The sequence below is a fragment of the Mustela putorius genome, unplaced genomic scaffold, assembly GCF_011764305.1.
Source record: "Mustela putorius furo isolate JIRA1106 unplaced genomic scaffold, ASM1176430v1.1 tig00003909_pilon_pilon_pilon, whole genome shotgun sequence".
NCBI classification, from domain to species: domain Eukaryota; kingdom Metazoa; phylum Chordata; class Mammalia; order Carnivora; family Mustelidae; genus Mustela; species Mustela putorius.
This window is the reverse complement of record NW_025422057.1, coordinates 5993322-6019220: the sequence shown is the minus strand read 5'-3', so window position 1 is coordinate 6019220 and position 25899 is coordinate 5993322. Positions and strand designations below refer to the sequence as shown.

Here is a 25899-nt window from a genome sequence, read left to right as displayed (position 1 = left end):
TATTGTTCTTTTCTCATAGGCGCGACTGAATGAGGAAGGAGATAAGAAAGTTCTCTGCAGACCAGGGAGTGGTCTGTGAAGTCTATAGGGCCTTCCTCTTGCCACGACTTTCAGATTTTATATTTCTGAGCCCTCTCCTCCCACTGCAGCTAAGTCAAGCAAAGGCTTTCAGGAGAAGCCGCTTTGAGAAGAACTTCACTTTTTGGAAGCGAATTGCTCCTGCCACCCTGCTCTCCAGAGTACGTCGGAAAAAGCAGCAGTGGACTCCGTCACTATTCACCGCCCATTTCCCTGGGGGTTCTCGGCTCTTACTCTAAAATAGACAGCCATCTCAGAGCCTTCTCTCCAGAGGTCCAGCCATTATACAAAAGGGGAAAGACGGCCTCACTCTGCGTGTATCTGACTGTGCGGCGATCACCGTCCGTCCGTCCGTCCGTCCGTCCGTCATTCCACCCACCATTCATTCTTGATTCATCCGCTGACCCATCCATCCTTCTCCCAGCCATCCACCGGTCCTTCCGTCCACAACCACGATCCCTTCTCCCACTGTCCTTGCTTCTGTCCCTTTGTCACGCTCCACTCATCCAAGCACCCGTCCTTCCAGCAATCCAGCCTTTCGTTCAGGAAGTACTTACTGCGCCTCACCACGTGCCAGGCACTGTTTTAGGGGCTGGGACCTGGGCAAGGGCAAAATACACAGAGTTTCTGACCTAGCGGAGCTTGAGGTGGGTTCTGCTGGATATCGTTGATGGCAGAGAGGCCTAAGCGTTTACCCTTGACCTCACCCTGGAGCCTCCGTGCCGTATGACCTGGGGAGCGGAGGAGGCCACGGGTGTGTGTCTGTGTGCGTAGGAGGGGGAGGGAAGCATTGGCAGAGTTTCAGCTATAATGTTTTCACACATGTTCTACCACAAATAAAATGCTGGGTTAACGAGCAATGACAGGAAATAATTCTTTGCTGTTGTAACATAAGTTGAAGGGAGTCTGACGAACTAAATGTTTTAAAATTGGGGCAGCTCGCCTGCCTCCCAGAAGTCATCCAGGGACATTGATCTGTACCGAGAAGGCTTCAGTCCTCACACGAAACCCAAACATGGCTGGGGCCGTGTCCCTGTGGCAAACCCAGAAACAGGCTGAATGGCCCAGTTCCCCACCACTCGTCCTCAACCTTAATGCATACAGCCCAGCAAGGAGGTCCCTCGAAGCCTCCCTCTGGAAGGTGAGCATGCTTACCTCTGACCATTACCCCAGGACACATGCCCTCTCCTCTTCCTGATGCTTAGCTGCTGCAAATTTTTATTTGAGGGAAGTCATAGCAAAGTGGGAAGGCAGGGGCTCAGTCGCACCCGGCGACTCAGCCTTATGTCCTGGAACTTCCGGTTGGGAAGTTTTGGAAAATGTAGGCAGTTCATTCAACTTTCTGAGCCCCAGCTCTCTTCTCTTTAAAACAGACATAGCCATACGCACAGTTTACTGGGTAGTACCCAGTAATACCCACATGGTTTACGAACGCACTAGGACACTGGAATGCAATCCTCTAGGGGCAAAGTCATTGGCATTTCCCCCAAACTGGGTTATTTAAGAAGCAGGGGCTATGCCGACGGAGCTCTCCAGCTTGACCTCTCTGTTTTGTGTCTAGCTTAAGAGAGGAGGAGGATTCTACTATGCCCTTGGGCAGTGACTTTCAGTATTGGGGTACTGCATTAAATGTAGCCAAATGCCCATATTTTCAGAGAGTACCAGCTGTTGACATAGAGAGGAGTAAGAACGTTCTCTGTATCGGTGTGCTCTCTTGAACTCTTTTCAAGAATCTCTCCTGCCAGTTCCTTTCCCCACTATGATAATGTCAGGATATAGCCAACAGAATAACTCTGGCTGGATAATTAAGCCGATTCTGAGCAGCAGTGTTTAAGTGTTACTAGAGTCCCTCCTTCTGTCCCTTCCTTGGATAAAGATTTCCACCCCCCCCCTACACTTTGAAGACTGATGCAAAGCTTTTCTTTAACCTTTCACTGAAAAAAAGAAATAATCATCTTTAAATGAAGAGTTAATATGGGAAAATGATTTCCCACAAATCCGTTCTTTTTTTTTTTTTTTTTAAGTTTTAAAGATTTTTTATTTATTTGTCAGAGAGAGAGAGAGAGAGGGAGAGAGAGCGAACACAGGCAGAGGCAGAGGGAGAAGCAGACTCCCTGCCAAGCAAGGAGCCTGATGTGGGACTCGATCCCAGGAAGCTGGGATCATGACCTGAGCCGAAGGCAGCTGCTTAACCAACTGAGCCACCCAGGTGTCCCACGAATCTGTTCTTTTAAAATCCCCTTATGATAAATGTATTTCATGACCTCTGTTCCTCAGCGTTCAAAAGAGGGGGGTGAGTTTTAATTATGTGTATTTTGCACTCTTCAAGAATGCGAGGTCTACAAAGAGTACCGACTCCCCGAATACATCTAATTTCTATCTATTCCTAATCACATCCCAAACTCTGAGGAATCTTCCACTGAAAAGCTCCCTTTAGTTCCTTGAAACACATTTTCAGATAGAGGTCTTCTCAAGCAGAAAACCAGTTTTCCAGTAACGTGAGCTAGAAAACCTTGGGCAGCCTGCCCAACCCCATTCAGTTCGTCAAGGCTCAGACCGGACTGAGTTCCTGGGCGTCTTCCCTGTCCGCCATCCCTTTCAATGTTTTGCTCCTTGTTCATGATGAATTACCGTGGTTTTTAAGTGTGAATTGGTATAATGGTTATGTCAAAAAATGTCTCCTTATCTTGCAGCAGCAATACTTATCGGTGAGATGCTATGAAATCCAGGACCATGTAAAGAGACTAGATTAGGTGACCCTGCAGGGAGCCTCATGGCCCCAAAAATGTCCCCCGGCAGAGTTCTGAGGTTCTAGCACATAGTCAGCACGGTTTACTTGCCTGTCGTCCCACCACAGTATGAGTTTCCAGAAGCTTCCTGCCTTCTGTGTCTGTGCCCTCACTCTGCTCCCCAGGACTTGGCACACAGGGGCACAGTAAATACGAGCTAAGTAAATGAGTGGTTTTGTGATGACTGGTTGCCTAACCCCACTTCCTGCAGTGGGCTGGTCCTGAGTCAGAGGCAGTCCTGATGTCTTCTTAGTTTTCATCAGAGAAGGCTGAACCCGGGTGGAGTCCATCCAGATGTGCTCCGCGTCCAGACAGCTGTGTAGCAAGTAGGTATGTAACAAATGTTTCCTGAGTTGAACTCAATGGGACTGAATGAACCGACGATATCAACCTTGGAGGACACAGCATGGCGATGCTTCCAGCTTAAACGTGCATCTTTGATCCAGTTGGAGATGTTACTCCTGAATGTCCAACCTCGTCTTAATGTAAACTATTTACACCACTTGAAGAGTGAGGGGCCATCGTCCTCTGATTTCCTTCACCTGTGTTATCCTGGGCGCACAACACGCTGCTCTCTGTTCTCTGCTGGCAGCCGCGGAACATTCTTTGCTCAGAGCCATTTGCCAGTCTGGACAAAACAAACCCAAACAGCTCCAAACCCCTAATCTTAGCATCAGCCTGAAAACTATGCAGTAATTCCTTACAGACGCACACACAAACACATACACTCATGCACACACGGAGTGCGAGAGGGCTCTTCCACGGCTCTTTGAAGTCGAGGCCTTAAAGGATGCTTACTGTAGGGACAGCAAAGTGAACTCCTTTGTACATCACGTATGCAAGGCTGGAGAAGCGAGGGTGTTGGCGGGGGGAGTGCTCTGCCCCATGTGCTGAAGCAAGACCCTTGTCACTGACTTCCAAATGCCTATTAATTACACAAAAATAGAACTAGAATTTATAGCCTATCACTTTGGTGTCTTTTTTTTTTTTTTTTTTTTTTTTAAATAAGAAGCACACCCTGCCTTTTAAAAATAGACACAAACTCCTTAATTTGGCAAGTGATCCTAGCTTGGACACTGGTGATCTTAGAAGGGAAGAAAGCTTGAAAGGTTAGGTCAGATCAGATTACTGCCCTGCCTTAAACCCTCCAAAGACTTCTCACTACCCTGGAGACAAAACCTCCTTCCAACCTTGTGGACCGCGCTTTGCTTGCTCCTACTCCTCCCAACCCTCCTTCTCTCCAGCAGCACCAGCAACCTGTGCCCCCCAGGCCCCACCCCCATCCTGACTCAGCCCCCAACAAGCCCGTGGCCTGCTGTCAGCACCGCCCCCACATCTCCTCCGCCCAAACCCAGGTCCGCCCCCACCCTTGCAGGCTCTCTGACCCGCCCTTCCTTTTGGTCTTCACTTCAAGGTCACCTCCAAGAGAGTTCCTCCCCAAGCCCCTAATTCAAGTGGGGCCCCTCGCCCATGTGTTTCCTTTCCATCCTCTTTGTGTCTTTCAAAGCTCTTTAACTCTCTGTCCTCGCCCAGAGAGTACAAGTTCCACGAGGCGAGAAGAATGTCCTGTTGCTGGCCGTCACCCCCACTTCTACGAGAGCGTGTGAAACCTCACAGCTGCGGGTTAGCGCGTGTCCCAGACTCAGCCTCCTCCCCCCCACGGCAGGCTCCCTTCCTCCAGCTCTTCCCAACAGAGGACTTCCCGCAAAAAAATAAAGGAAGCCCCAAGAGCACTTTTTGAATGCCAGCACCGCTTCCTGGGGATCCGCTCTGGAAGTGACATTTACAATGATGCTAAACATCTTTTTCTGCATGTGTTCAAACGACTCACATTTTTCTGACTCCCTTAAGTGTGGCTTCATCCGCCACGCTTTTAGTCCCAATGCTCCAAGCAGCTGACGAGCCAGTGGACCCCAGAGTCTAACTCCCACTCGAACCCCCAGATACTGCTTTTGCCCAAGACTGCTTTCCAAGGCAGGTCTTCACGTGAACTACGGGAAGACAACACAAGCTCACGCACGCTTCCAGACCTTTCCAGGCGTCGCGGTCATTAACGGTACGACCTGTCAGGAAGCCCCTCGGACCATCCCTGCAAGGTGCTGCTGACCTCCCGCCGCCGCCTTGAAGCCGGCGTGGGCACCAGCGTGGTTCTCCCCGGGCATCGGGTCCCATCTGTCAACGACAGGCAGGTGCTGAAGGTTCTGGAGTTCGGATTCTGGGAAGTCTCGATAAAGAAGACACAAGGCGTGCTAAAGGCTATGCTTTCTTCCTTGCCACCATCTAGAATCGGTTCTTTCTGATTTGGGGAGACCTGAAAATCATGAGAGCAATCAGGATTCACCTCTTTTTGGGTCCCCTTCGAGGCTAAGACTTGAGCAACATTTTGAACGTTTGCTCCTTATGCCTGAAGCCAGGAGTACGGAGGAAGTTGGGGGAAGACGGGCGTCTGGTCTACGCCGAGCCGTGCACACTGAGACTGTGGGTGCATTGCTCAGTGACTGTTCTGTGGCACTGGCAGTGCTTCCTTCCAGCAACTCCGAACAGGGGTTCTGGAAGAGGCCCTCCACGATTTAGACCCCGCAAGCTAAGTAACAACAGTACTGGCGCTGCTGTGTATTTGTGGAGTGATTTACAATTTACAAAGACATGTGATCTCATTTAATCCACTCACCCCTCTCGAGGGGACCCCAAGAGGTAAGGGAGAGACCACATTGGGATAATATGGCAGATTAAAAGCAGCCTGGAAGTTCTGCAGTGGGTGATGGATGGCTGAGGGTTGCCTGGGCGGCCTGACCTCCCCCTCGCTGTGGGTTTTTGTGATTAATTCACCCACTTGCTTAGGAAGTTTCTTTCCATCTGAGAAAATTAAAAACACCACTCTCTGGATGGGAATGTGAGATCATAAATGAGAACCAAATAGAAAAGGTTTACACAAAAGCACAAACTCAGCAAAAGAGAAAACTTAGAAATTGCTAATAAGGTATAAATCAAGTAAAGGCTATTAGCAAACCCCTGGTAAAGGGAAAAAATACACCTTTGAAATGATTTGCTGAGCTCTTAACAATAGTGCTTCTACCTATGATTTTCAAATATCTCTGGGGCAATTTGGCTCATATCCTTAAACACTGCCTCGAAGACCTTCCAATTTGAAGGACTTTACACAAAGTTACGGGGAGCGTCAGAAATTGTACCTCCAGAATCACATAATTCTTAGAGCTGTAGGGTCTTCCTCGTCCGAGCCTTCCCCAGGACCGTGAGCACGGGGGTGGGGGGAGGGTCCAAACAATTCAGTGACTTTGTGAACAAGTAGGGGGAAGGTTGGGTGGATACAGAAGGTCCGATGGAAAGATGGGTAGGTAGATGGATGGCGTGAACAGCCAGTGCTTGGGCGGAGTGAATATGAATCAGTGCATGGACAGATGGACGGAAGCCAGGAAGGAAGAAGACAAACTCACTCATTCTCTTGATGAAGAATGGTTAACGCCAGAGGGGTTACTCCCTCGCCTATATTACCCAAAACAACTGGTATCAGAATAGGGGCTCCCAGGGCACTTCAGTCCTACTCTAGTGTTTCCATCCTAGATTTTCTTCTCTTCCATTTGCCAATTTTATCAAGAGTGCCGAAACGTTCACGAGACCGGTCACTGGGAACCACTTCCGGAGGCATGTAAGCTGATACGTTTGTGTCTATATGATAAGCAGGAAATTAAGTAAGCAGTGAGTTTTCTGTAGCCACTTGGAGTTCATCAAGAAGGAGAAAGCACGAACACCACTCAGCTGTATGTTAACTTCCTACAAACCTCATTGTCTGAGACCCTCACGGTGCACTGGCCAGTGATGCTGGGCCCTGTAGGGCCTGCCTGGATACTGGAAAAAGAAGACACCTAACCGGCCACTGGCCCAACTTCACACCCTAAGAAGGAATTCTTCGTCCCAAATGCCCCCCAAATTGTTATCCTACCTCTGCCTGGACAGTTTAAATGAGAAGGAGGACACGCTTTCTCGGAGGAACCTGCCTCCCTTTGGAGAGCTCCCTGGTTTGCATGTAGGGTTTTATAATATTTCACTTCCTGTTGGTGTTGGCCTAAGATGCTCTCGCTTTGGGCTCTGGTTCCTGGCTTCAGTTTTCACAGACACGGAACAGATCCCTCCACTGGGTCTTGATAACACCCTTGAATTGTGTTTAAGACGGAACTAGGAGCAAAAAAGATGCCCGTGAAGGCTCTGTGAGTGGTGGCAGTGAAGACAAGCAATCACTTGCTAATCAGGTGACAAGGAGGTGCCGCAGGAACATCCCTCAGGCATGGCAATGTCCAGGATATGAGCTGTGCCCTTCTGCCCAGTCTGGGTTTCAGGGGCAACACAGAGCCCCAGGAGCCATTCGATAGGAGCCTCCCAAAGCTGCTGTTCGCAGAAGCAGAACCTCCCTCCGTAACAGCCCGCCCCTTACACCTCTAGCCCCTGCCCCCCAACCTGCCCCGCCCAGGGCCGGCCCCTTGCCAGCAGTCCTCTACAGAGGCCAGTCTTGGGGCTGCCAGCCAGGACTTGCTTCCTGCTCTAGCATTTCCTTCCAGCAAACCCAGAGAGCAGGCTTCACCTGGGAAGGACCACAAAGAGAAGCGTTGGGAAGGACTCACTTAGGTATAAAAAAAGACAATTGTAACAAGCGTGTGTTCTCCTTTCCTAATGAACATCTCCCCCCACGAGCACAGTCCTCTAGTTTGGGATGGGGCCTTGGAGGCATGAGGATCTCATCAGAATCTGTGCTCGATCAGTCCACGTGCCATCTCTTCCCACCTCATTTGGATGCTCCCTTAATGAAACTACCTTCCTTTTCCCCTGGACGAACGAGTCTCGGGTTTCAGAAAGGCATTTCAGAGGGAAGAACAGCGTGATTTACTGACATAGAGATGTCACTTCACGTAAACCTCTCAAATTCGATAAGGTGATGCCTCAGAAGTGGGGATGCTGCTAACCCCCCAGCCCCCGCTAATGATACACGTCAGGCACACGGGCCGCAGGGCCAGCCCCGACGATGGAAGAAGCTCTCCCCAGCCAGCATGCTCTGAAGGCCATGTGACCCATCTCACCCTGCCCCCTTTGCCAAGTGAGTTTTCCCAGCCCTGGGCTATGGGCTGAAATAGAAAACCAGTGCTCAGACAGTAAGATAATTCGCAATTTCTAAACAAAGACACGTCCATCCCTCCCCACTCGCCACTTCTCAGGGAAGAGGTCAGCCCTCCTGCCTTGTGGCAGTGCAGTCTGTTTGCCTGTGACCCACCCTCTCAGATGAGCCCAGGCTGCTCTTGCTACTTAGAAAGGGATCTCCTTCTAGAAGTTTCTATGGGTGGTCTGGTCAGAAAACCAGGGAGACTTTTGCTTAGCAATTTCCCAACAAGCAATTCAACCTGTGGCAACTCTGAAAGCAGCTGGAATGTTGGTACTTGCCCTGTGGAGGGGTTCATGATGCAGCCTCCTTTGTCCGCAGCCACGCTGCAACCACAGCCTCGCTCCAGCGTGTCGTGGTTCATCCCGAAGTTGTGGCCCAGCTCATGTGCCAGGGTCACGGCGGCACCAAGGGGGCTGTCTGAATGGTCCTCAAAGCAAACACAAGAGCACAACGTATAGTTCACATCTCCTTGGCTTTTCCCCCAGCCCCTGTCCACCTCTGTCCCCCACCATTCATCTTTTGTGAACATTTGACCCAATCCAATCCCCTATAAGGAACAAAACACAGAGCCCCATTATTTAGTTCAAACACAAGTCAGAGATGTGACCTATTTTATGAAACCAGCTCATGGGCCCTTCTGCAGAGGAATGCACACATGTAGCACTCCTTATGTCTTTACATGAGATGTTCAAGGCAATCATCTCTATTCTGTTTCCTGTAGTCTCTTACAAAACATCTTTCTTAGGGCACATAGATGGCTCCAAAAAAGTACTATTTTACCCTAGACGGAGATGAGGCTGATGAAAAGTTAGCAGGGGAAGGATACTTTGTGACATTCTCAGTAAGACCTGAGCAGGGGCTACTGAGTATCCGCCCCCCCCCCCGCCGTCACCCTGCCCTATCTACTTGGTAGAGAAGGATACTTGGAAAATTCACAATAATTCACAAAAAAAGCAAGCCACATTGAGTAATCTGCTTGAAGACTCAACTGCATTAACATTATAATCCAATTATGTGTCACTCTTGCTGTCCCTTGTTTTGTCAAGTCAATTTGAGAGATGGGTAGAAGCACCCTGATTCTGTGACGGCTGCTGCTGGGGGCTCACTCAACTCTTTGATGGGTTTTGGAAGGTGGTTTCTCCATTCAGGGAGCACTGTGCGGCCACTCCTAACTTAATGAACTACATGGATGGTTTGGCTAAGTAGATATTAGAGATTATTGTTACTTAAAATATTATTACTAAATTACTAAATACTAATTATTAAAATATTGTTACTTAACTTGAACAAACTAAAATTAACTAATTACTAAAGGTAATTTGCAGAAATTGATTGTGCCTATCAGTGGTCTTTTTTTCTTTTCTTTTTTTTTTTGGTTTCAGGAATTTAGTGAAAAATAAATAAATAATAATACTTTTTTTATTATATAAATACTCTAATTCCAGCTAAATAAATAACTTATTCAACTGGAATTTAGTGATAAATAAATATCTATTTATTTTATATTATATTTATTTTATTATTATTTATTTATAATTTAGTGATTTTTAGCATTTAGTGATTCATCACTTACCTATAACACCCAGTGCTCACCACATCCAATGCCCTCCTCCATGCCCATCACCCCTTTCGCCCATCTCTCCCTCTACCTCCCCTCCAGCAACCTTTAGTTTTTTCTCCATAGTTAAGAGGCTGTTTTGGCCTTATTTTATTTTTCCTTCCTTTCTCCTTTGTTCATCTGTTTTGTTTCTTAAATTCCATCTATGAATGAAATCATATGATATTTGTCTTTCTCTGAATGACTTATTTCACTGAGCATAATACACTCTAGCTCCATCCATGTCGTTGCAAATGGAAAGATTTCGTTCCTTTTGATGGCTGCATAGTATTCCATTGTATATTGCTGTACATCACTTCTTTTTCTTTTTCTTTTTTTTTAAAGATTATTTATTTATTTATTTGATAGAGAGAGAGAGAGAGAGATCAAGTAGGCAGAGAGGCAGGCGGGTGAGAAGGGGAAGCAGGCTTCCCGCCGAGCAGAGAGCTCGATGTGGGGCTTGATCCCAGGACCCTGAGACCTGACCTGAGCTGAAGGCAGAGGGTCAACCCACTGAGCCACCCAGGCGCCCCACATCACTTCTTTTTCTATTCACTGGTTGATGGACATAAGGGCTCTCTCCATAATTTTGCTATCGTTGATAGTGCTGCTATCAATGTTGGGGTGCATGTGCCCCTTTGGATCACTATTTTTATATTCTTTGGATAAATACCTAGTAGTGAGTCGTTGGGTTGGAGGGTGGCTCTATTTTTTACTTTTTGAGGACCCTCTATACTGTTTCCAGAGGAGCTGCACCAGCTTGCATTCCCACCGACAGTGTAACAGGGTCCCCCTTTCTCCACATCCGCGCCAACATCTGTTGTTTCCTGTGTTGACCATTTTAGCCATTCTGCCAGGTGTGAGCCAGTATCTCACAGTGGTTTGATTTGTATTTTCCTGATGATGATTGATACTGAGCATTTTTCCCTTTGTCTGTTGGTCATTTGTCTGTCTTCTTTGGAGAAATGTCTGTTCATGTCTTCTGCCCATTTCTTAACTGAATTATTTATTTTTGGGGTGTTGAGTGTGATAAGTTTTTAACAGATTTTGTATACCAGCCCTTTATTTGATACAACATTTGAAAATATCCAGGTTGCCTTTTAGTTTCGTTGACTGTTTCCTTCGCAGTGCAGAGACTTTTCATCTTGATGAAATCCCAACAGTTCATTTTTGCTTTTGTTTCCCTTGCCTCTGGAGATGTGTCAAGTAAGACATGGCTACAGCCGAGGTCACAGAGGCTGCTGCCTGTGTTCTCTAGGATTTTGATGTATTCCTACTTCACACATAGGTCTGTCATCCATTCTGAGTCTATTTTTGTGTGTGGTGTGAGAAAGAGGTCCATTTTCATTCTTCTCCATGTGGCTGTCCAGTTTTCCCAACACCATTTGTTGAAGACACTATCTCTTTTTCCATTGATATTCTTTCCTGTTTTGTCAAAGATTAGTTGACCATAGAGCTATGGCTATCAGTGATGTTTCTAAAAAGGCCTGCCAACCACAGAGCAATAAAGGCACCCAGGAAAGAGATAAGAGGTTTTCCAAAACACTTCCAAGAAAGAGTCACCCTGGGTTTTGGAGAAAGCATCATTCCTGACACAGAACATCTTTGTGGGGTCTCTTCTAAAGGCATGTAGATAAATGGTTATACAGGCTTTTGCTTGCTACAGCTGCAGCTGACTCCTTCTATAGCCCCGAGTCTCACAAGAGAATAGCGTATCAAGGGACGAAGTTATTCTTAGAATAGATGAAATTCCTAATAAATTACTTTGCTTAGATTTTACAGTTTCCTGTTGTAGGAAGCTTCACAAATATGTTTCAGGAAATCAATTCTCAAGAATAACACAGGTTGGCAACAGAATGTAGCCAACCTAAGAATGTGAAGGGTTGAATTTAGCATGCTTTGGCACAAAATTCAAGGACTTCATCCTTTAAAAATTATTCTTTATTTGATTTTTTGTATTACTGAATTTCTTGGGTTTGTTTTTAATTGCCAAATTGTTTTACATTCTTCCACGGATAGGTGATTATGAACAGAATATCTCGCAAGAGACGCTGATCAACAATTTACATTTCTAATAAGAAAAAAAAACTCTACTTCTTTCCCCCCCCATACTTCTTTATTTATAGTATTATTCCCAAACCAAGGCTGTTCTAGTCCAGTTAGATACAAGGGCATGGCTTTAAGTTACTAAAGCAAATATTTGCTCCATCTTAAAAAAAATAGAGAACCAGAAGAGGAACTCATCTTTTCAATTTGATTGGGATTCCTGCTTCCCTGCTACACAATTTCCTTCCTCTTAACTTGTGAGTCCTTGAATGGGGCATGGTCACATGAACACCCATGAATTTAATTTTAGAGACATAACAGGAGAAGTCTAGAAGTTTTAGGTCTGGTCAGGAGATTGATCTCATTGATCTCATGAGTTTTATAGAATTAAAGGAGCTGTAGACTTGTGTCCTACTTGATGCTTCTCTCGTGTGTGGCATAGACAAAGGATGTGTTTAACTGCTGCCAAGTTGGTCAAACATATTTCCTGTCGATCAACTTTGGTCTTGACTTGATCACCACCGCAGTACACATATTTGCCTATATTTTCCCACGTTCATTTTCACCCACTTAAAAATACAGCCTTTTCTGTATGGTTTTTTTTTTATTCTGTTCAGTTAGCCACTGTATAGCACATAATTAGTTTTTGATGTAGTGCTCAGTGACTCATTAGTTAAGTAGAACACCCAGAGCTCATCACAGCACATGCTCTGTGTGCTTTCAAAGAAGGAATCTTGATCAAGTGCTTGTATGGAAACAGAATGAGGGATATGAACCGAAGAAAGCCACTTAATGTGATCAGGATGGTTATAAAAATGTTTCAACACGCCAAACAGAAGAACCTGCCATACTTATAAGGAATTTAGTTTCAGCTCTAAAAAATATTTACACCCATTTTAAGTGGCAAAGTCAGTAGCCACTGACCATGGAACCATAAAACAGAAAATTACTCCCTCTTAAAGTTTTACAGGCTGCTCTGTAAAAATACAGTCAGGATCTGACTTGAAATTAACCTGGCAGCAAAAAAACCAATCTTTCCAATGACTTCCATAGCGGGGATCACATAGAGGGCTTGTAGGTTCAAAGAAAACCAGAGGGCAGCTCCTTCGAGCCAGAAATCCAGAGTGGGTGCCATTCTCCCAGACGGCCACTCCCACTTCTTCGTTTAGTGCCTGTTTATATGAATTACCAGTACTTACCAGAAAAGAGGAAAACATTTGTTGTGTATATTCTCTAAGAAGATTAGGTCAGGTACTATGTGGAGAGAAAACCATAGTCAGCAGAACCTTACTCCTTCAGCTCCTTAATACAATGGAGTACTCAGCCAGGTTCCGTTTGCAAAAACTGTGGAGGAGGTCATGGTTTCTTAGAAGGGCAACGTTCTGTTTGTTTAATGGAGATGCCAGAGTAGGTTCGAGACCACCCCCTGTCTGAGGGCTGGGGCAAAGGGGACACTGCATTTTCAGAGCAGGGATGGTGCCAGAATGAGGTGAAACCTCTTCTTTAATTGATAGAATGGAGCAGGGGTCCCCTGTGGGGCAGTGTATCAAAGCTATTTCCCTCTTAAATTCATAAGAAATAAGTCCTAAATATTCTTCCAATTTTGTTCCCTTTATTAACATGTAGAGCCCCAAAATGAAAAAAAAAATTATCCTTATAGAGTAATAAACCTAGGTATCTGCCTTCCAAGGTTAATGTTATTATGAAGACAAATTGGATAGCGGCTAGGAGGTCGATCAAGCATTTGCAGTGGTAAATAGTTAAAAAGCTCAGACTTTTGGCTGCTGGGGCTGGAGGCAGGACCATTGGAAAATCATTCTAGTAGAAATGTTTGGTAAGACCGCAGTTCATCTAAGAAACTGAGTGATGACGGCAACCCCAGTGCCCCAGTGCCCTGGTTCATCTCAGTGCTGGGGGGAGTCCTGGATTGTAATGATTTGACCAAAACTTTGAAACTTTTTCTCCATAAAAGGGGTAGACAGGCTTCCACTGGGTTATTTTTCACACACTCACCTAACCTGTGTACGACTTGATGCGTGGTTTGGTTTTTATAAATAGTCCCTAAAATATTATGGGATCTAGAAGACCATAAATAGAGCTAGAAAAAGGTCGAGTTACATATAAGAAGCATGAAAGGTAATGGCCTACTTTTACAAAGTTGGTAGAAGTAGAGCTGTTGGAGAACTGCAGGGAGGTGAGTGGCACTTTGCCGTCAGCCCCGTGGTGCCCTCGACTTACCATGACGATCCCTCCCGACTGCTCTGCGGTACACATGCTCATGATCGGGGCCATGCCAATGGTCGTCCCTTGGAAATAAACCCCGCTGAGAAACAAAAAACAAAACAACTTTCTTAAATTAATACAGAATGAGGACATTTCCTAACATTAGAAATCATTTTGGTCATTCTTGCATTCCAAAAAGAAGAGCACAGACACGTGCAAAAAGGCAGAGAGCCACGGGGGGCATGTTTACAGGTGATTTGTGTCCGTAATTCCTCTCAAATGTATTTTGCATTGTGGTCCCATAATCCCTTCAGATTTTTGTTTGCAACACTGAGGCCATGACCAGTCCTGACCTTTGTACTTATGAGTTGTATCCTGCCTATTTCCGACGGATTAGAGGATCCTGCTCCTTTGAAACATGTGCTGATGGAAGTGCTAGGAAGAGTCACAGAGAATCACTGGCAACTAAATGAAATGCACATGGTGATTTACTAGATTTTCTGTTTTAGCTGAACTTGGTTTCCTGTGGACAATTACAATTAATCCAGAAACCCAAACTCTTTCAAGTGTCTTGCTAACATAGCTGGCAACAATGATGTTGGTGGAGAAATGATTGATCCTCTGGAGCCCATGCAGAATGAAAACCCACGTCGGGAGGAAGCCTCCGCACCCCTGGAGGAAGGTTCCAGTAGGGGATGTTGTGGCTTAGGTGCAGGCTTCCCCCATGTGGATTCTTAATGTGGAGTCTAATAACGTGAAGCCCTGTTTAATGCCAGTGCTCATATGCGACCCTCGTGCATTAAAAATGAAACATTGTTCGTATTTGTTGAATCTCCTTTAAATGACTTACTCATGTTACCTTGACCACATACATACATAGCCTATACATACTCTGTTTGAGAAGTTAGTTATTTTGACAGTGTTCGACAAAAGGAAGGAAGTCTATATAAAATCTTATCTGTGTATATATGTATATGTTTATCCATCCATCCCTTCCTATCATACTCATATGTGCAGTAGTTGGGGTTACAGGTTTTATATTTACATTTATATAGACCATTTTAACAGATACAATTATATATATATGTGTGTGTGTATGTGTATATGTGTATATATATATATATATATATATATATAATAAGAGGCCAATTTATTTCCAGATGTTCAAGTTGGACAGACTCCATTTGGGAAAAAGAATTAAAACAAAATACTCTGACTCAAAATTTCTAAAATGTACTTTAAGTAGTTTGGGATTAATCAATGCATAAAATATGAGGCAACCGCAAATATCCAGGGTGGGAACAAAAACAAACAACCCCGTGAAAATGGCCAGAGTAAATTATCAGGGAATGCCAACAGCCTTAGTTCATACGTAGGCATTTTCTAACCAACTGAGACACCCAGGCGTCCCATACGTAGGCATTTTCTAAAGTGAGGATGGGGTGAGAATGGTTTTTAACTTCCCATAATTTTTGTTTCAAAGGTTTTATTTATTTATTTGAGAGAAAGAGAGAGAGAGAGAGAGAGCACATGCACACAAGCAGAGGGAGGGGCAGAGGGTGAGGGAGAAGCAGACCCCCCCCCCCCAAGAAGGGAGTGGGGCTTGACCCCAGGACCCTGAGTTCAGGACCCGAGCTGAAGGCAGATGCTTAACTGACTGAGCCACCCAGGTGTCCCATCTTCCTATAATTTTTTAAGGAACTAGATATAACTTGCCAAAGAAAAATGTCTGACCCCGAAGCTTCCAATTCAGTGAAACGAGCTGCATGAGAACATGGGAATAATAGCATCAACTGTTTAAGGGTCTTAATAAAAAGTTGTTCAATTTGGGGAAAATCTATTCCTTACCAATGTGGATGATGATAAGAATGTTTTTCTTTCAAATATAAAGGTATTTGAATATCTTTCCAATATATTATATTATAGCTCTACTTTCCCTCATTTTATTATCTTCATGACCTGATACTACTGTTGCCTTCTCCCAGCGGACTGGGGACTCCTGAGAGTAGGGAGGCTTACCGTGCTGGCCATCGCTATGTTCAAAGGACCTAAAACATACTTGCTTCCTGACTGGTGCTCAATACACACTGATTGAAAGAACGCAGACCCCTAGGGTCCTCTGATCTAGAAAGCCAGAGTCATGGCGAAACAGGAGGAGGAATGAACATTTCCTTTCTCCAGGCATCTGGCAATAATTATCCTAATGCATCATCTTCACATCTTGCATAAACATTTTTCACTAATAGTGAAAGAAAATGAGCTTTTTTTTTTTTAATAGCCTACTCAGGACAATTTTATATTAAGACAAAGACTAGAAAGATTTGCAGAGAGGAAAATGTCCAGGTGATGAAAAAAGAAAATAAGAGATTTCTTACAGGGATAGGTTTCCTCAGGGGTTCAAAGGAAGGCTTTCCTGATGGACCCCCAGTTTGGTCAGGATCAGTGCCCCACTGATGTGGACTGGAAAGCACCCTGGTACAAGTCAGGGTGCTCTGCAGTTTTGGGGACTGCCAGGTGATGCTAAGAGGAGACGGGATTGCTGGGGTCACTCTTTAAGCAAAGCAGAGACAATGGATCCCCCTACCTGATGAGCTGGGCATTGTCATGCGATTTGCGAGGTAGAAGCTTCATCTTTCTCCAATCCAGAAATTCATGGAGGCTTGTGAACGGGTCCTGACTTATGGAGCATTTGTCGATGTCATTCCACACCTCCACGCCCACCAGCACTATCCGAATGTTCAGGGATCTGTAAAACTGACCAAGCAGACACCCTCTGGGGATCACATTCATGAGAGCTCAAAAGGCAGGGTAGAACGTATTTGCATGTTTTGAATTTCACTGACATGGGTGAGAAAAGATCTCTGTGCTCCGTCTTTCCTGCGGCACTGGAATTTAAGAAGTATTTGCAGTGTCTGATGCAAAGTGATGTGTTCATTGCATTTCCAATGTTGTTGACTAGTTAGATGCCAAAGTTCATAGGCTTTTTTAGTATATGTGCTGCCGAAGCGAGCACATAAAGTTCACAGGCTTTTTGATGTCTGCCCTTACTTGTATGGAAGCACGCAGTTCACACGGTTCGCTGGCGATTGAAAATGTGCAGATAAATGTGTACTATCCCTAAAGTAGCTACATTATACCTAAAGACTGCCCGTGAGTAACTACTGTGGGGAAAACAATGAGGGAATTAGAATCTTTCAGAACACTCTGCCAAGGACAATAATATGTTCCTTTAAAGCAAAATGTTCTACCTAGGAGTTACTGAAAATGAATCTGCAGTAATTTTTCAACAAAGACTCAGACCTGGCTGATGTGATCACATCCCATCACTTATGATCTACCTAGAAAGTTTTAGTTAAATGCACAAATCAGTCTTTTGGAACAATAAAGCCATACGCAGAACCCTTCTTCTGGAACTTCAGTGACCATCTTCTTCACAGCCGGACTTAAGTTAGCTCACCAGCGGCATTACGGGAAGGATCTTCCAGAGGAAGTTCCTGTTTCATAGGCTTGTGAAATCAAGCTTCAGATATACACCAAAGCATCTTCTCATTGCCTGTGTGTCTCCTGTCTTTATATACTCCCGACTTGACTTCAAACTACAGCCCTTTCTCCACAAGCAGATCATCCCGGGGCAGAGGTGGGAGGAGCAGCTCTTCGGATGGCTAAGGGATAGTCTGGTCGGGGACAAGACGACCGGTCAGGACAGAAGGAGGATCTACCCACTGCCTCCAACTCTCCCGCTGCCCGCCATGTGCATTACAATGAGGAGGTGGCTCTGCGCTCGGGGCCCAGGGGGTGAGGACATGGGATCACCGGGGTGGTGTAAACTCATCGAGTGCCTGTGATGGGTGAGGCGAGTTGCAGTGGGCAATGGGCATGTCCTCATTTTCTGATACTCCAGGTAGCCCAGGAGAAAGATGTAGCAGCCCAAGTCAGGCTTCAGATGTGAGCTGGTCCTGTTTTATGCTACACGCATCTGGGACAAGTAGCAAAAGTCACAGAGGCTTCTCATTGGGTGGTTAAGTCCCATCTGAATGTGGCGAGTTAGTGGGCCATACGGTCCCCAAGTCCGAGCATCTGACGCCCGTTCTGACCCACCGGGGACAGGCTCATCGCTTCCCCTGCCTATCTCCCCGCAGTCATCTGGCGAGCATTAGGTTAGCCCAAGGCTGTGACTGGAATGCACACTACGTCACAGAATGTAAGCTGGTTGCAGTGGTCCCACCAGGCTTCAAGCAGATCACAATTACAGGCATTACATTAATAAGTTAATGAGACAATTCTCTGACCTACATGCAGCCCAACAGCTTGTTTTTAATCAAGAATTGCTTGCTTCGTGGTATGGACTTGCAAGCTCCCAGCCTAGGCTTCCTGGGCAGAATGAAGCTCCCGGACTCTTCTGGAGCTCTGGCTGCCCGTGTCCGGCTGCTGCCCTTTGGCCGGGAGACCACACTTTGCACTGGGTCAGGCAGAGGTAACAGTGATCAGGAGGCGGAAACGTCCGAGCTCCAGGGCCGAGGTCCACACCGGCGCGCTAAGCCCTAACTCAGAGCCAGATGCCCCGTGTGGGCTTCACGTGGTCATCTGTGAAGGGCACACTGAGTTTGCCTCTGACAAGGACGGGTTGACTAAGGTCTATAAAAAAGCACTGTTCCTCAGAGCTAGCCTCTGTGCTGGCCAACAAAGGAGCTTATGGTGGAATGACAGGAGGGAAGCTGGGCGGGGGCCTGGCAGCAGCCTGCCCAGCCCACGCACCCCAGAATGTGGGGGTGCAGCCTGAGAGCGGCGGCAATGATTCACCCACGGACACCGCGGCAATGAGCATTTGCTTGGCTCCTGCTGTATACCAGGCTTGGCCTTGGCAGCGTGAACAAGGATTAGGATACCCTTGTCCTTGGCTCCCAAATGCTCAGAGGTCAGCAAGAGGATCAACGCTGGGGACACCTAGCTACTGAGAGAGTCCACTCCAACAGACTGAACGACCAAGAAAGGGCGTGAACAGGAGGTTCACAGGGTGCTGTGCTGAGGGTCAACGAAACCTTTCTGGAAGAAGAGGGTCTGAGAAAAAATGAGTGGAGGGAAGAGCAGACCCGGTGGGATCCGACGAGAACCGCTACCCTTCAGGCGACCAGCTTGGGAGAGGAGAAAGGAGACTCCCATGAGCTGGAAAATACCTGAAGAAATTAAAAGCACAGAAGATAAGCCTGTTCGGAAGCAGGTCACAGAGGGTCCGCGCCAGCGAACCTGCCACTGGTGTTAAGCTCTTACTGGATATGAAGTGGGACTGGTGGGGGGTGGAAGGTTACAGCGGCGAAGTCTGGGCGATCACAAACGTCCAGCGCCCCACCCTGCAAGTGAATCAGGACCCGGGAGCGCCTCCTAGTTCCTAGGCATGAGCTTTGCTTCCGGCTATGAGCATCGGACCTGCTTTCCATGTTTTACTTAAGGGGGGGGTGGTTTCCAGGATGCTTCAGAATGTCACCTTTGTACTCAATGACTCCCTGGTCTTTCAGTCCGGGATGTCCTTCTCCCCCTTCCTTTCAGGACACCCCAGCCGGCCAAGCAGTGGTTATTTCACAATGGCCAAGGAGAGCCAAGCTTTCTGCAAATGAGGAAGTTGCCTCTGGAACCGTCATTGTTTTGGGGCCGAGACACTCCGACTTGGAGAGAGACAGAGGTGAACTTTTGAACATCTGCCAGAACCCACGGCTGGTCAGGTGGCAGACTTGGGTGTGCAGAGTATCTGGAGGAGCCCGGGTCCCGCAGCACGCTCTTCAGGGTCTGGTGGGGGTGGCTGGATGGGTGTGCTCGGCCGTTCAGCTCTCTCTTGGCCAGAAACGCAAGAACTGCTGGGCTGGCAAACTCTATGGAGTCCATCAGGTCTTTCCTGAAGTATGTGGTCCTTTAATTACGAGTGCAAGTTATTAACAACCCCCCGATTGCCAAGGTACCTGGGCAGCCATGCCTTTAAATGTTTCCCTGTGACTCCAACGTGCGGGCAGGTGTGCGAAGCCCTGTGTTAGAGGGAGGGCGGTCAGCCCCAGGCAGACGGATAGCTTTGTTCCTCGGGGGTGCAGCTGGGGGCCAGCAGCTCAGACAGGTTCACGCTCTCCTTGCAAACAGGCAAACAGTGCTGTTGCTTTCCTGCTCCCAGGATTAGCCCAGACTTCTGGGGTTTCCTCCTGGTCTGGATCATCTTTGCCAAGGGTGAGTTCCCAATCTCCTCATTCTCGGTGAGCAATCTTCCAACAGTTGATTGAACCAAAAGCCAATTTTGGTGTCTCAGGACGGTGGAGCCGATGTGTCACTTGTAAATGACAGCCTGCCCTCAGGGGGACTCTGGACACAACCCGGGGATACCTGGGTTAAGAGGCCTCTTGGGAGTTCTCTAGAGGGTCAGTTTCATCCTACTGGGGTTTTGACTCTAACTGGGGATACTGAGAAATCCTCCCCCCCAAAAAAACCACTGGGATTCTGGCCAGAAGAGAGCCTAGAGGGAGATGTAGCCCAAGGCTACCCCAGTCCAGACCGTGTGCATGGGTTAGCATCTCCCAGAGCTGCTCCAGGCTGGGAATTCTGTGCTCAGAGGAAGGGCAAGTCATTGTTCCAGCCCAGGACCAGAACCCGGTCTCCCTGCCAAGTCAGAAGAGGTGTGTTCCATTCCCTCCACCCTGTTTCTAAACATTTACATGCTTTGAATGATTTAATTACCCGAAAAAGAACTTACCTTGTCAACGTGATTAGCAATCTCTATTAATCGCTGCTTAACTTTTTCCAGATCTTTTCCTTGCCTCTGAAACTTAATAATTTTAAATGTCAGCATTAACAAGAGCAAGAATATCAATCAAATCTCATCTTCCCTGCTCCTGGAAACGTGAAGTCTTAAGCTTCCCAAACCACCCGGGACCCTCCACGGCTTACGGTGAAATGAGTTCCCATCCTGACGAGTAATTTCCCTGTCTGGGGACTTTCTGCAACTCCCTGAAATTTGCCCAAGCCAAGTGCTCAGAAGACAGTAACTTCTGCGATTTTTCCAGCCTCATAAATGATGGAGGCCGTGACATGTTTTGGCAGAGAAAACAGACAATGAGAAGGCAGTCCAAAGCCATTTTTCATATCATCAACTTGATTTTAACTTCCTCAGAAATTTCCTTTATATTTGTTTTTTAAAAACTAAACAGTAAAAGTAATAGAAGCTCATGGCACCGAGTCGAACAGCAAGGAGGAGAAGGGGGGAATGTTAATGAATCCCCTTCTCCCCTCATCTGACCTTCCTGCATGGGAACGATTCTCTGAGCAACTGTCAAGCCGGTGTCATTCACGGGTGTCGGCTGATTTCCCGAGAAGAAGTGGCCTGATTCACAACATGGACTGGAGGCAAGGAACGAATGCAGAGAAGATCGTCTAAAATGATGGTCATGGAATTGGAAACTAACTGGAGAGAAAACTAACCTAGCATCAAAGCAGGCTTCAGAAGGTAGGGTTTTCTGCTGTATACCCCCGCGGCCTGGATTCTTCAATTCATTTTGGGTCAGGAGGGATGGACAATTTTGCACCAAACTTTCCTCCCAAATGTGTCAGAATATATTCTAAAGTCATCTGCCATTTCCCTCAAGTAACTTCTTCTGGAGACCTTAGCTACAGAGTAGCTCTGCTTTTCCTGAAGTCCTGGTTTTTACTTGGTAATATCAGATACATTTACCATATTTGGTGCTCTCTAATACCAAAAACCACTTTTTTCAATGGGTTGTTGCAATGTTTTTAAGGGCTCATGGAATATGGAGTTAATCAGAACAAGTAATAACCTGCTACACATTTTTCGTTTCTGTATTTATTTATTTACTTATTTTAACCAACTGTACTGAGAAGTTTGAGAAAGTTCTTACCTCCCGGTTGTCTGCTACAATAACCAGCTCTACGTACTTGGTCATCTTGAGGGTTTCTCTTTTATGCTGCCAAAAGCAAACACAGATTTGATTTCCCTTCACACCTCTCTGGGGCTTCCAGCACACTGCCTGTAACTCTGGACCCCAGCACTTTGCCCAAGGGGAGACTATCTTCACCACCGCCACCGGCAGCATCCCCCCCCCCAACCCCGTTCCCTCTAAAAGTTCATCTCCAACCCCAACGACCTCTGTCAAACCTCCTGCCCATGAGTGACTGGTTTCCCTTTCCACGTGGGAAATCCTTAAGAAAGGAATCTGGTGAGCCTGCTGAATTGCTGACGGTGGGATCAGAACAAGTCAAGACCATTAGTCAATGAAACAGGCACATGACGAACAAGACAAAGCCTCTGGAACAGGAGCCGGCTGACGGCGGCTCGTTCGGGTGGCACGTGGCACAGAGCAGATCCCTCCAGAAGATGACGGATTCAGTGTCTTCTCTGTGTTGCTTTCCCCTTTACGATCGAGTGTTGGGATTGAGGAAAGTGAAAGAGAATGTATTTTGAGGAGAGACTGCATGACCCTCCTGGGGAAACACTAACTAACCCGCTTCAGGCAGCTGATTTCTTGTGGCCGATCATGTAAACATCAAGTCAGGAGCAAAGGACGATGGCGGTCTGGAGACCAGGGGACAGCCAAGCTGATAAACGGAACAGAGTCAGATGAAGAGGTGGTGCTAGCAGTAAGACCAGAAGGAAAGGGAAGAGACAGAATAGAAAGAAACAGAGTCAAGAAAAACTAGAAAGACTGAACTATTTGCCATGGGAGCAGAGGGCGGGCGGGAGGCGGAGTGGGACAGTTGGGAGGAATGAGGGAGCTGCACATCAAGGCGCACGGATGGAGAAGATGTCGAACTCCCCCTGAACTAAAGGCAGCCTCTGAAGTGGGTTACATTTTAATCAAGTTTCCTCAAAAAAACATTTGCACTCTTCCATGAATTACTGGGAGAATCCCAAAGGCATTTTTAGGAGAAAAAGAGCAATTCATGGAGGGTGGTCTCAAAAAGCAAACATTAAAAACAAAAAAACAAAGCCTTCTGTTTCTGCAATAAAATGTGGTTGGAGGAAACGGGGGGCTGAGGTGGGCTTGGTCCTCGCCGGCGACGGCCTGGTTTCTGCGTTAACGGCACTGTTTCACGTTTAAAACTCTCATGCTCTAACCACGCTTTCAGACAAAAGCAAAAATGACCGAGGCATGCTTTGAATCAGCTTTCCAGTCACATAATCCTGAGGGACACATCTTTTATAAAACAAATCCCTGTCAGTCCGGGATCTTCCAAACAGAGTTTTACAAGAAAAATGTTTGTATCATAGCAGTGTTCCTGTTCACTGCCCAACCGTGCTGATTCATGAATTTAGGGATCCCTCAAGAAATCTGGAAACCTTATGGAGAAGGGAAAAATAAAGCACCAGAAAAGGTATAATTTCTCATACTTTTACAAGGTTATGAGAAAAAAAAGTCAAGCTTAGTGACTACGTGGTGCAGGCTTGCTTCCTGGTGATAACCGCCTACTCAGAGAGGAAGAAAGATGAACCCCAGTGGTACCCACTGGTGTCCACAGAATGAGCCACCTTTAAAAGGGGCGAAGATCTTACCCCTTTTCCTTCTCGAGGTGTGAAAGAAGCTGATGTCTCTGTCTGTCCCCTCCCCACCCCCCGTGCCAACTTCCCGATTAACCATGAACACATACAGCTAATCATACAAAAGAACATAGAGCTCTGTGGCAGAAAAAACCCAATTAATCTCCCCTTGAAAAACCCGCTGAAAGGGCCTTGGTTGTTTAGATGTTTATACCTTTCAGACCACGAAGGGGTGAAATAAATGATTGGGGGATTTTTCCAAGTGACCTTGGATCACCGTTTAGAAAATACACAATTCCAGATAATGAAAACAAACACATGAACACAATTTTCCTGTCTCTGCAGTTTTCAGAGAAGTCCAAACTTTCTCATGAATTCAGAGAAATGCAAGCTCAGAGAGCAGCCTAACCACATAATAATAAAAAACCATGGGGGAGGGGCCGGCTCATGGCCGCGAACATTCATTCTTCCATCAGCGGCACACAGAGAGGCTTAAATTACCTCCACATGACTTCGACCTATCTGGGCTGTCCGGTTAAAAAGAAAAAAAGAAATCGTATTTAAAATTTTTGATATGCAGAGCAACATTTGAAACTGGTGGCTTGACTGAATTTTCATTTTTGGGGTTATAAACAAAAGCCCTTCCCCAAACAGATAGGAGCAATAGCGTCTGAGGATGGCCCAGTGGTCTCCGTTCCAAGGCGGAGACCGAGGCGTTCTCGGAGTCTTGCTCAAGAAGGAACGAGTTCCCAGGCCTCTCAAAGTTATCACAGCCAAGTTCCCAAAGACAGGCTATCCCCCGACAGGCTGCAGAGGAAACTCTGGCACGGGGGCCTTAACCCAGCCCAACTCAAGTCAGAAAAGCAAGTCGAGATTAGGATTTCAATAAACGCTTATCATACCTCCTCCCTCCTCTGGACCAGACTCTGTGTATCTTTTATGCACCCCACAGATATCTACGATGGCTCTCTCTGTGTGTTTGGCACTAGGTCGGGTGCTGGGGACAGAGGGACAGACGAGAAACCCAAGGTCCCGGACTCATGAGGCTCGCATTCCAGGAGGGGTTAGGAGACAGGGTGACAATAAAAAAATCAACAAAAATAAAGCTTAGTCTGTAGAAGGGGCAACAATAGACATAAACAGCGTGTGCAAGGAGAATAAAGATGGGGGCGTGTGATGAAGGCAGCTGCAGCCCGAGGATGAGAGGTCTGGATGTGTGCGGGGATCAGTGTTCAGGTAGATGGAACAGCAGCTGCAGAAGTTCTGAGGCTGGGAGGCCTTGGAGTGTCGTGGCAACAGGCATGATGGCTGCATAGTCTAGGGAGGGAGGGAGGAGTGTAGATGAGCTACGGATGGGGAAACTGTGGCCAGGACAAGGAGGCTGAAGCATCCTCCAGTGACCTGAGCGCAACGGGGAGCCCCTGCACAGAAGCACGCTGGCTGCTGGGAGAACGGATCATGGGAAGACAGTAGTGGAAGCCAGGAGTGCGGGTGATTGCCGGTGACAGTTTGGGACAGGAACCGTGGAGATCGGCAAACAGACTCCAGCTGGGTGTGATACAACCAGCAACACAAGGACCGCAACAATGAAGCCGGGGCCCATGCCTCTGTAGGTGGCCAGATCAGCAAATTAAATGAATCCAGTTTGGTTTGATTTTCCTTTGAGTGAAAAAGGGTCTCTGTCGGCTCCCGTGAGGCCTCCTCTGAGGCCACTTTGTGAATATTTATGAGCTGATCCCTGGTCCTTGCCTGCCAGGCCCTCTCTGCCGTCCTGCCACTGGCTTGTGCAGGGGTCCGGGGGTGGGGTGGGGGTGAAACACACGGATCACACCCGCGTGGGATACGGCCCCCGGGGCCCCACTGATGGGCGAGCTGCACAAGCAACCGGCAAGAGAGACAGTGAGCGGGAGGACGGGCTCCGCCTGACGGACTGAGTGCGAACAGGGGCGCGGGCAGCACACTGCAGGGTGGTCCGCAAAGCCAATGGCAGCGGCAGCTCTGTTACTCATTGATTCAGAGTTTCAGGGGACGTAAGTGTCAACAGGAATCTGCACCTGGACAGTTTGGGGGCTCAACTCACGCGGAGGGAGGCTCGGAGCTCAGGGCCAGAGAGGCCATGGCACTGAGCAAGGTCTGGGAAGGGGCAGCCAAGGCAGCGCGAGGAGCTGATTCGGGCGCTCGGGGCAGGTGTGGGCGCGCAGGTGGTCAAGTGCGAGAGGTGGCAGCCGTGCCCGCTGGAAAGATGGAGGCCACGTGGTTCCGGCCCCTTCCTGATGCTCAGCTCTGCTCAGGCTTGGCACAGGCTGTAGACTCCCGTTGCCGTGACTGTCTTCCACCGAACGAACGGGAGAGGCTGTCTAGGAATCGGAAGCCATCGCATAGGCCCATCGCAGAAGGGCTGTGTTTGGGGACACGTGGCAGCCGGAGCGAACCCGGCTTCCTACAGGAAGTATTGCCTTTTCCATTTGACTCA

The 25899-nt window shown here is 47.2% G+C and overlaps 1 protein-coding gene across 1 annotated transcript in view; it reads right to left on the bottom strand.

The window, feature by feature from the left end:
• Positions 1-25899, bottom strand: part of ADAM12 (ADAM metallopeptidase domain 12) — a 337607-nt gene that overhangs the window by 63337 nt on the left and 248371 nt on the right. The window contains exons 7-11 of the mRNA XM_045068602.1: positions 21790-21855; positions 20631-20702; positions 16488-16657; positions 13919-14003; positions 8316-8464 (exon numbers count right to left, since the gene is read on the bottom strand). Coding sequence (XP_044924537.1) covers positions 8316-8464; positions 13919-14003; positions 16488-16657; positions 20631-20702; positions 21790-21855 — 542 coding nt within the window. The remainder of the gene's footprint in view (positions 1-8315; positions 8465-13918; positions 14004-16487; positions 16658-20630; positions 20703-21789; positions 21856-25899) is intronic.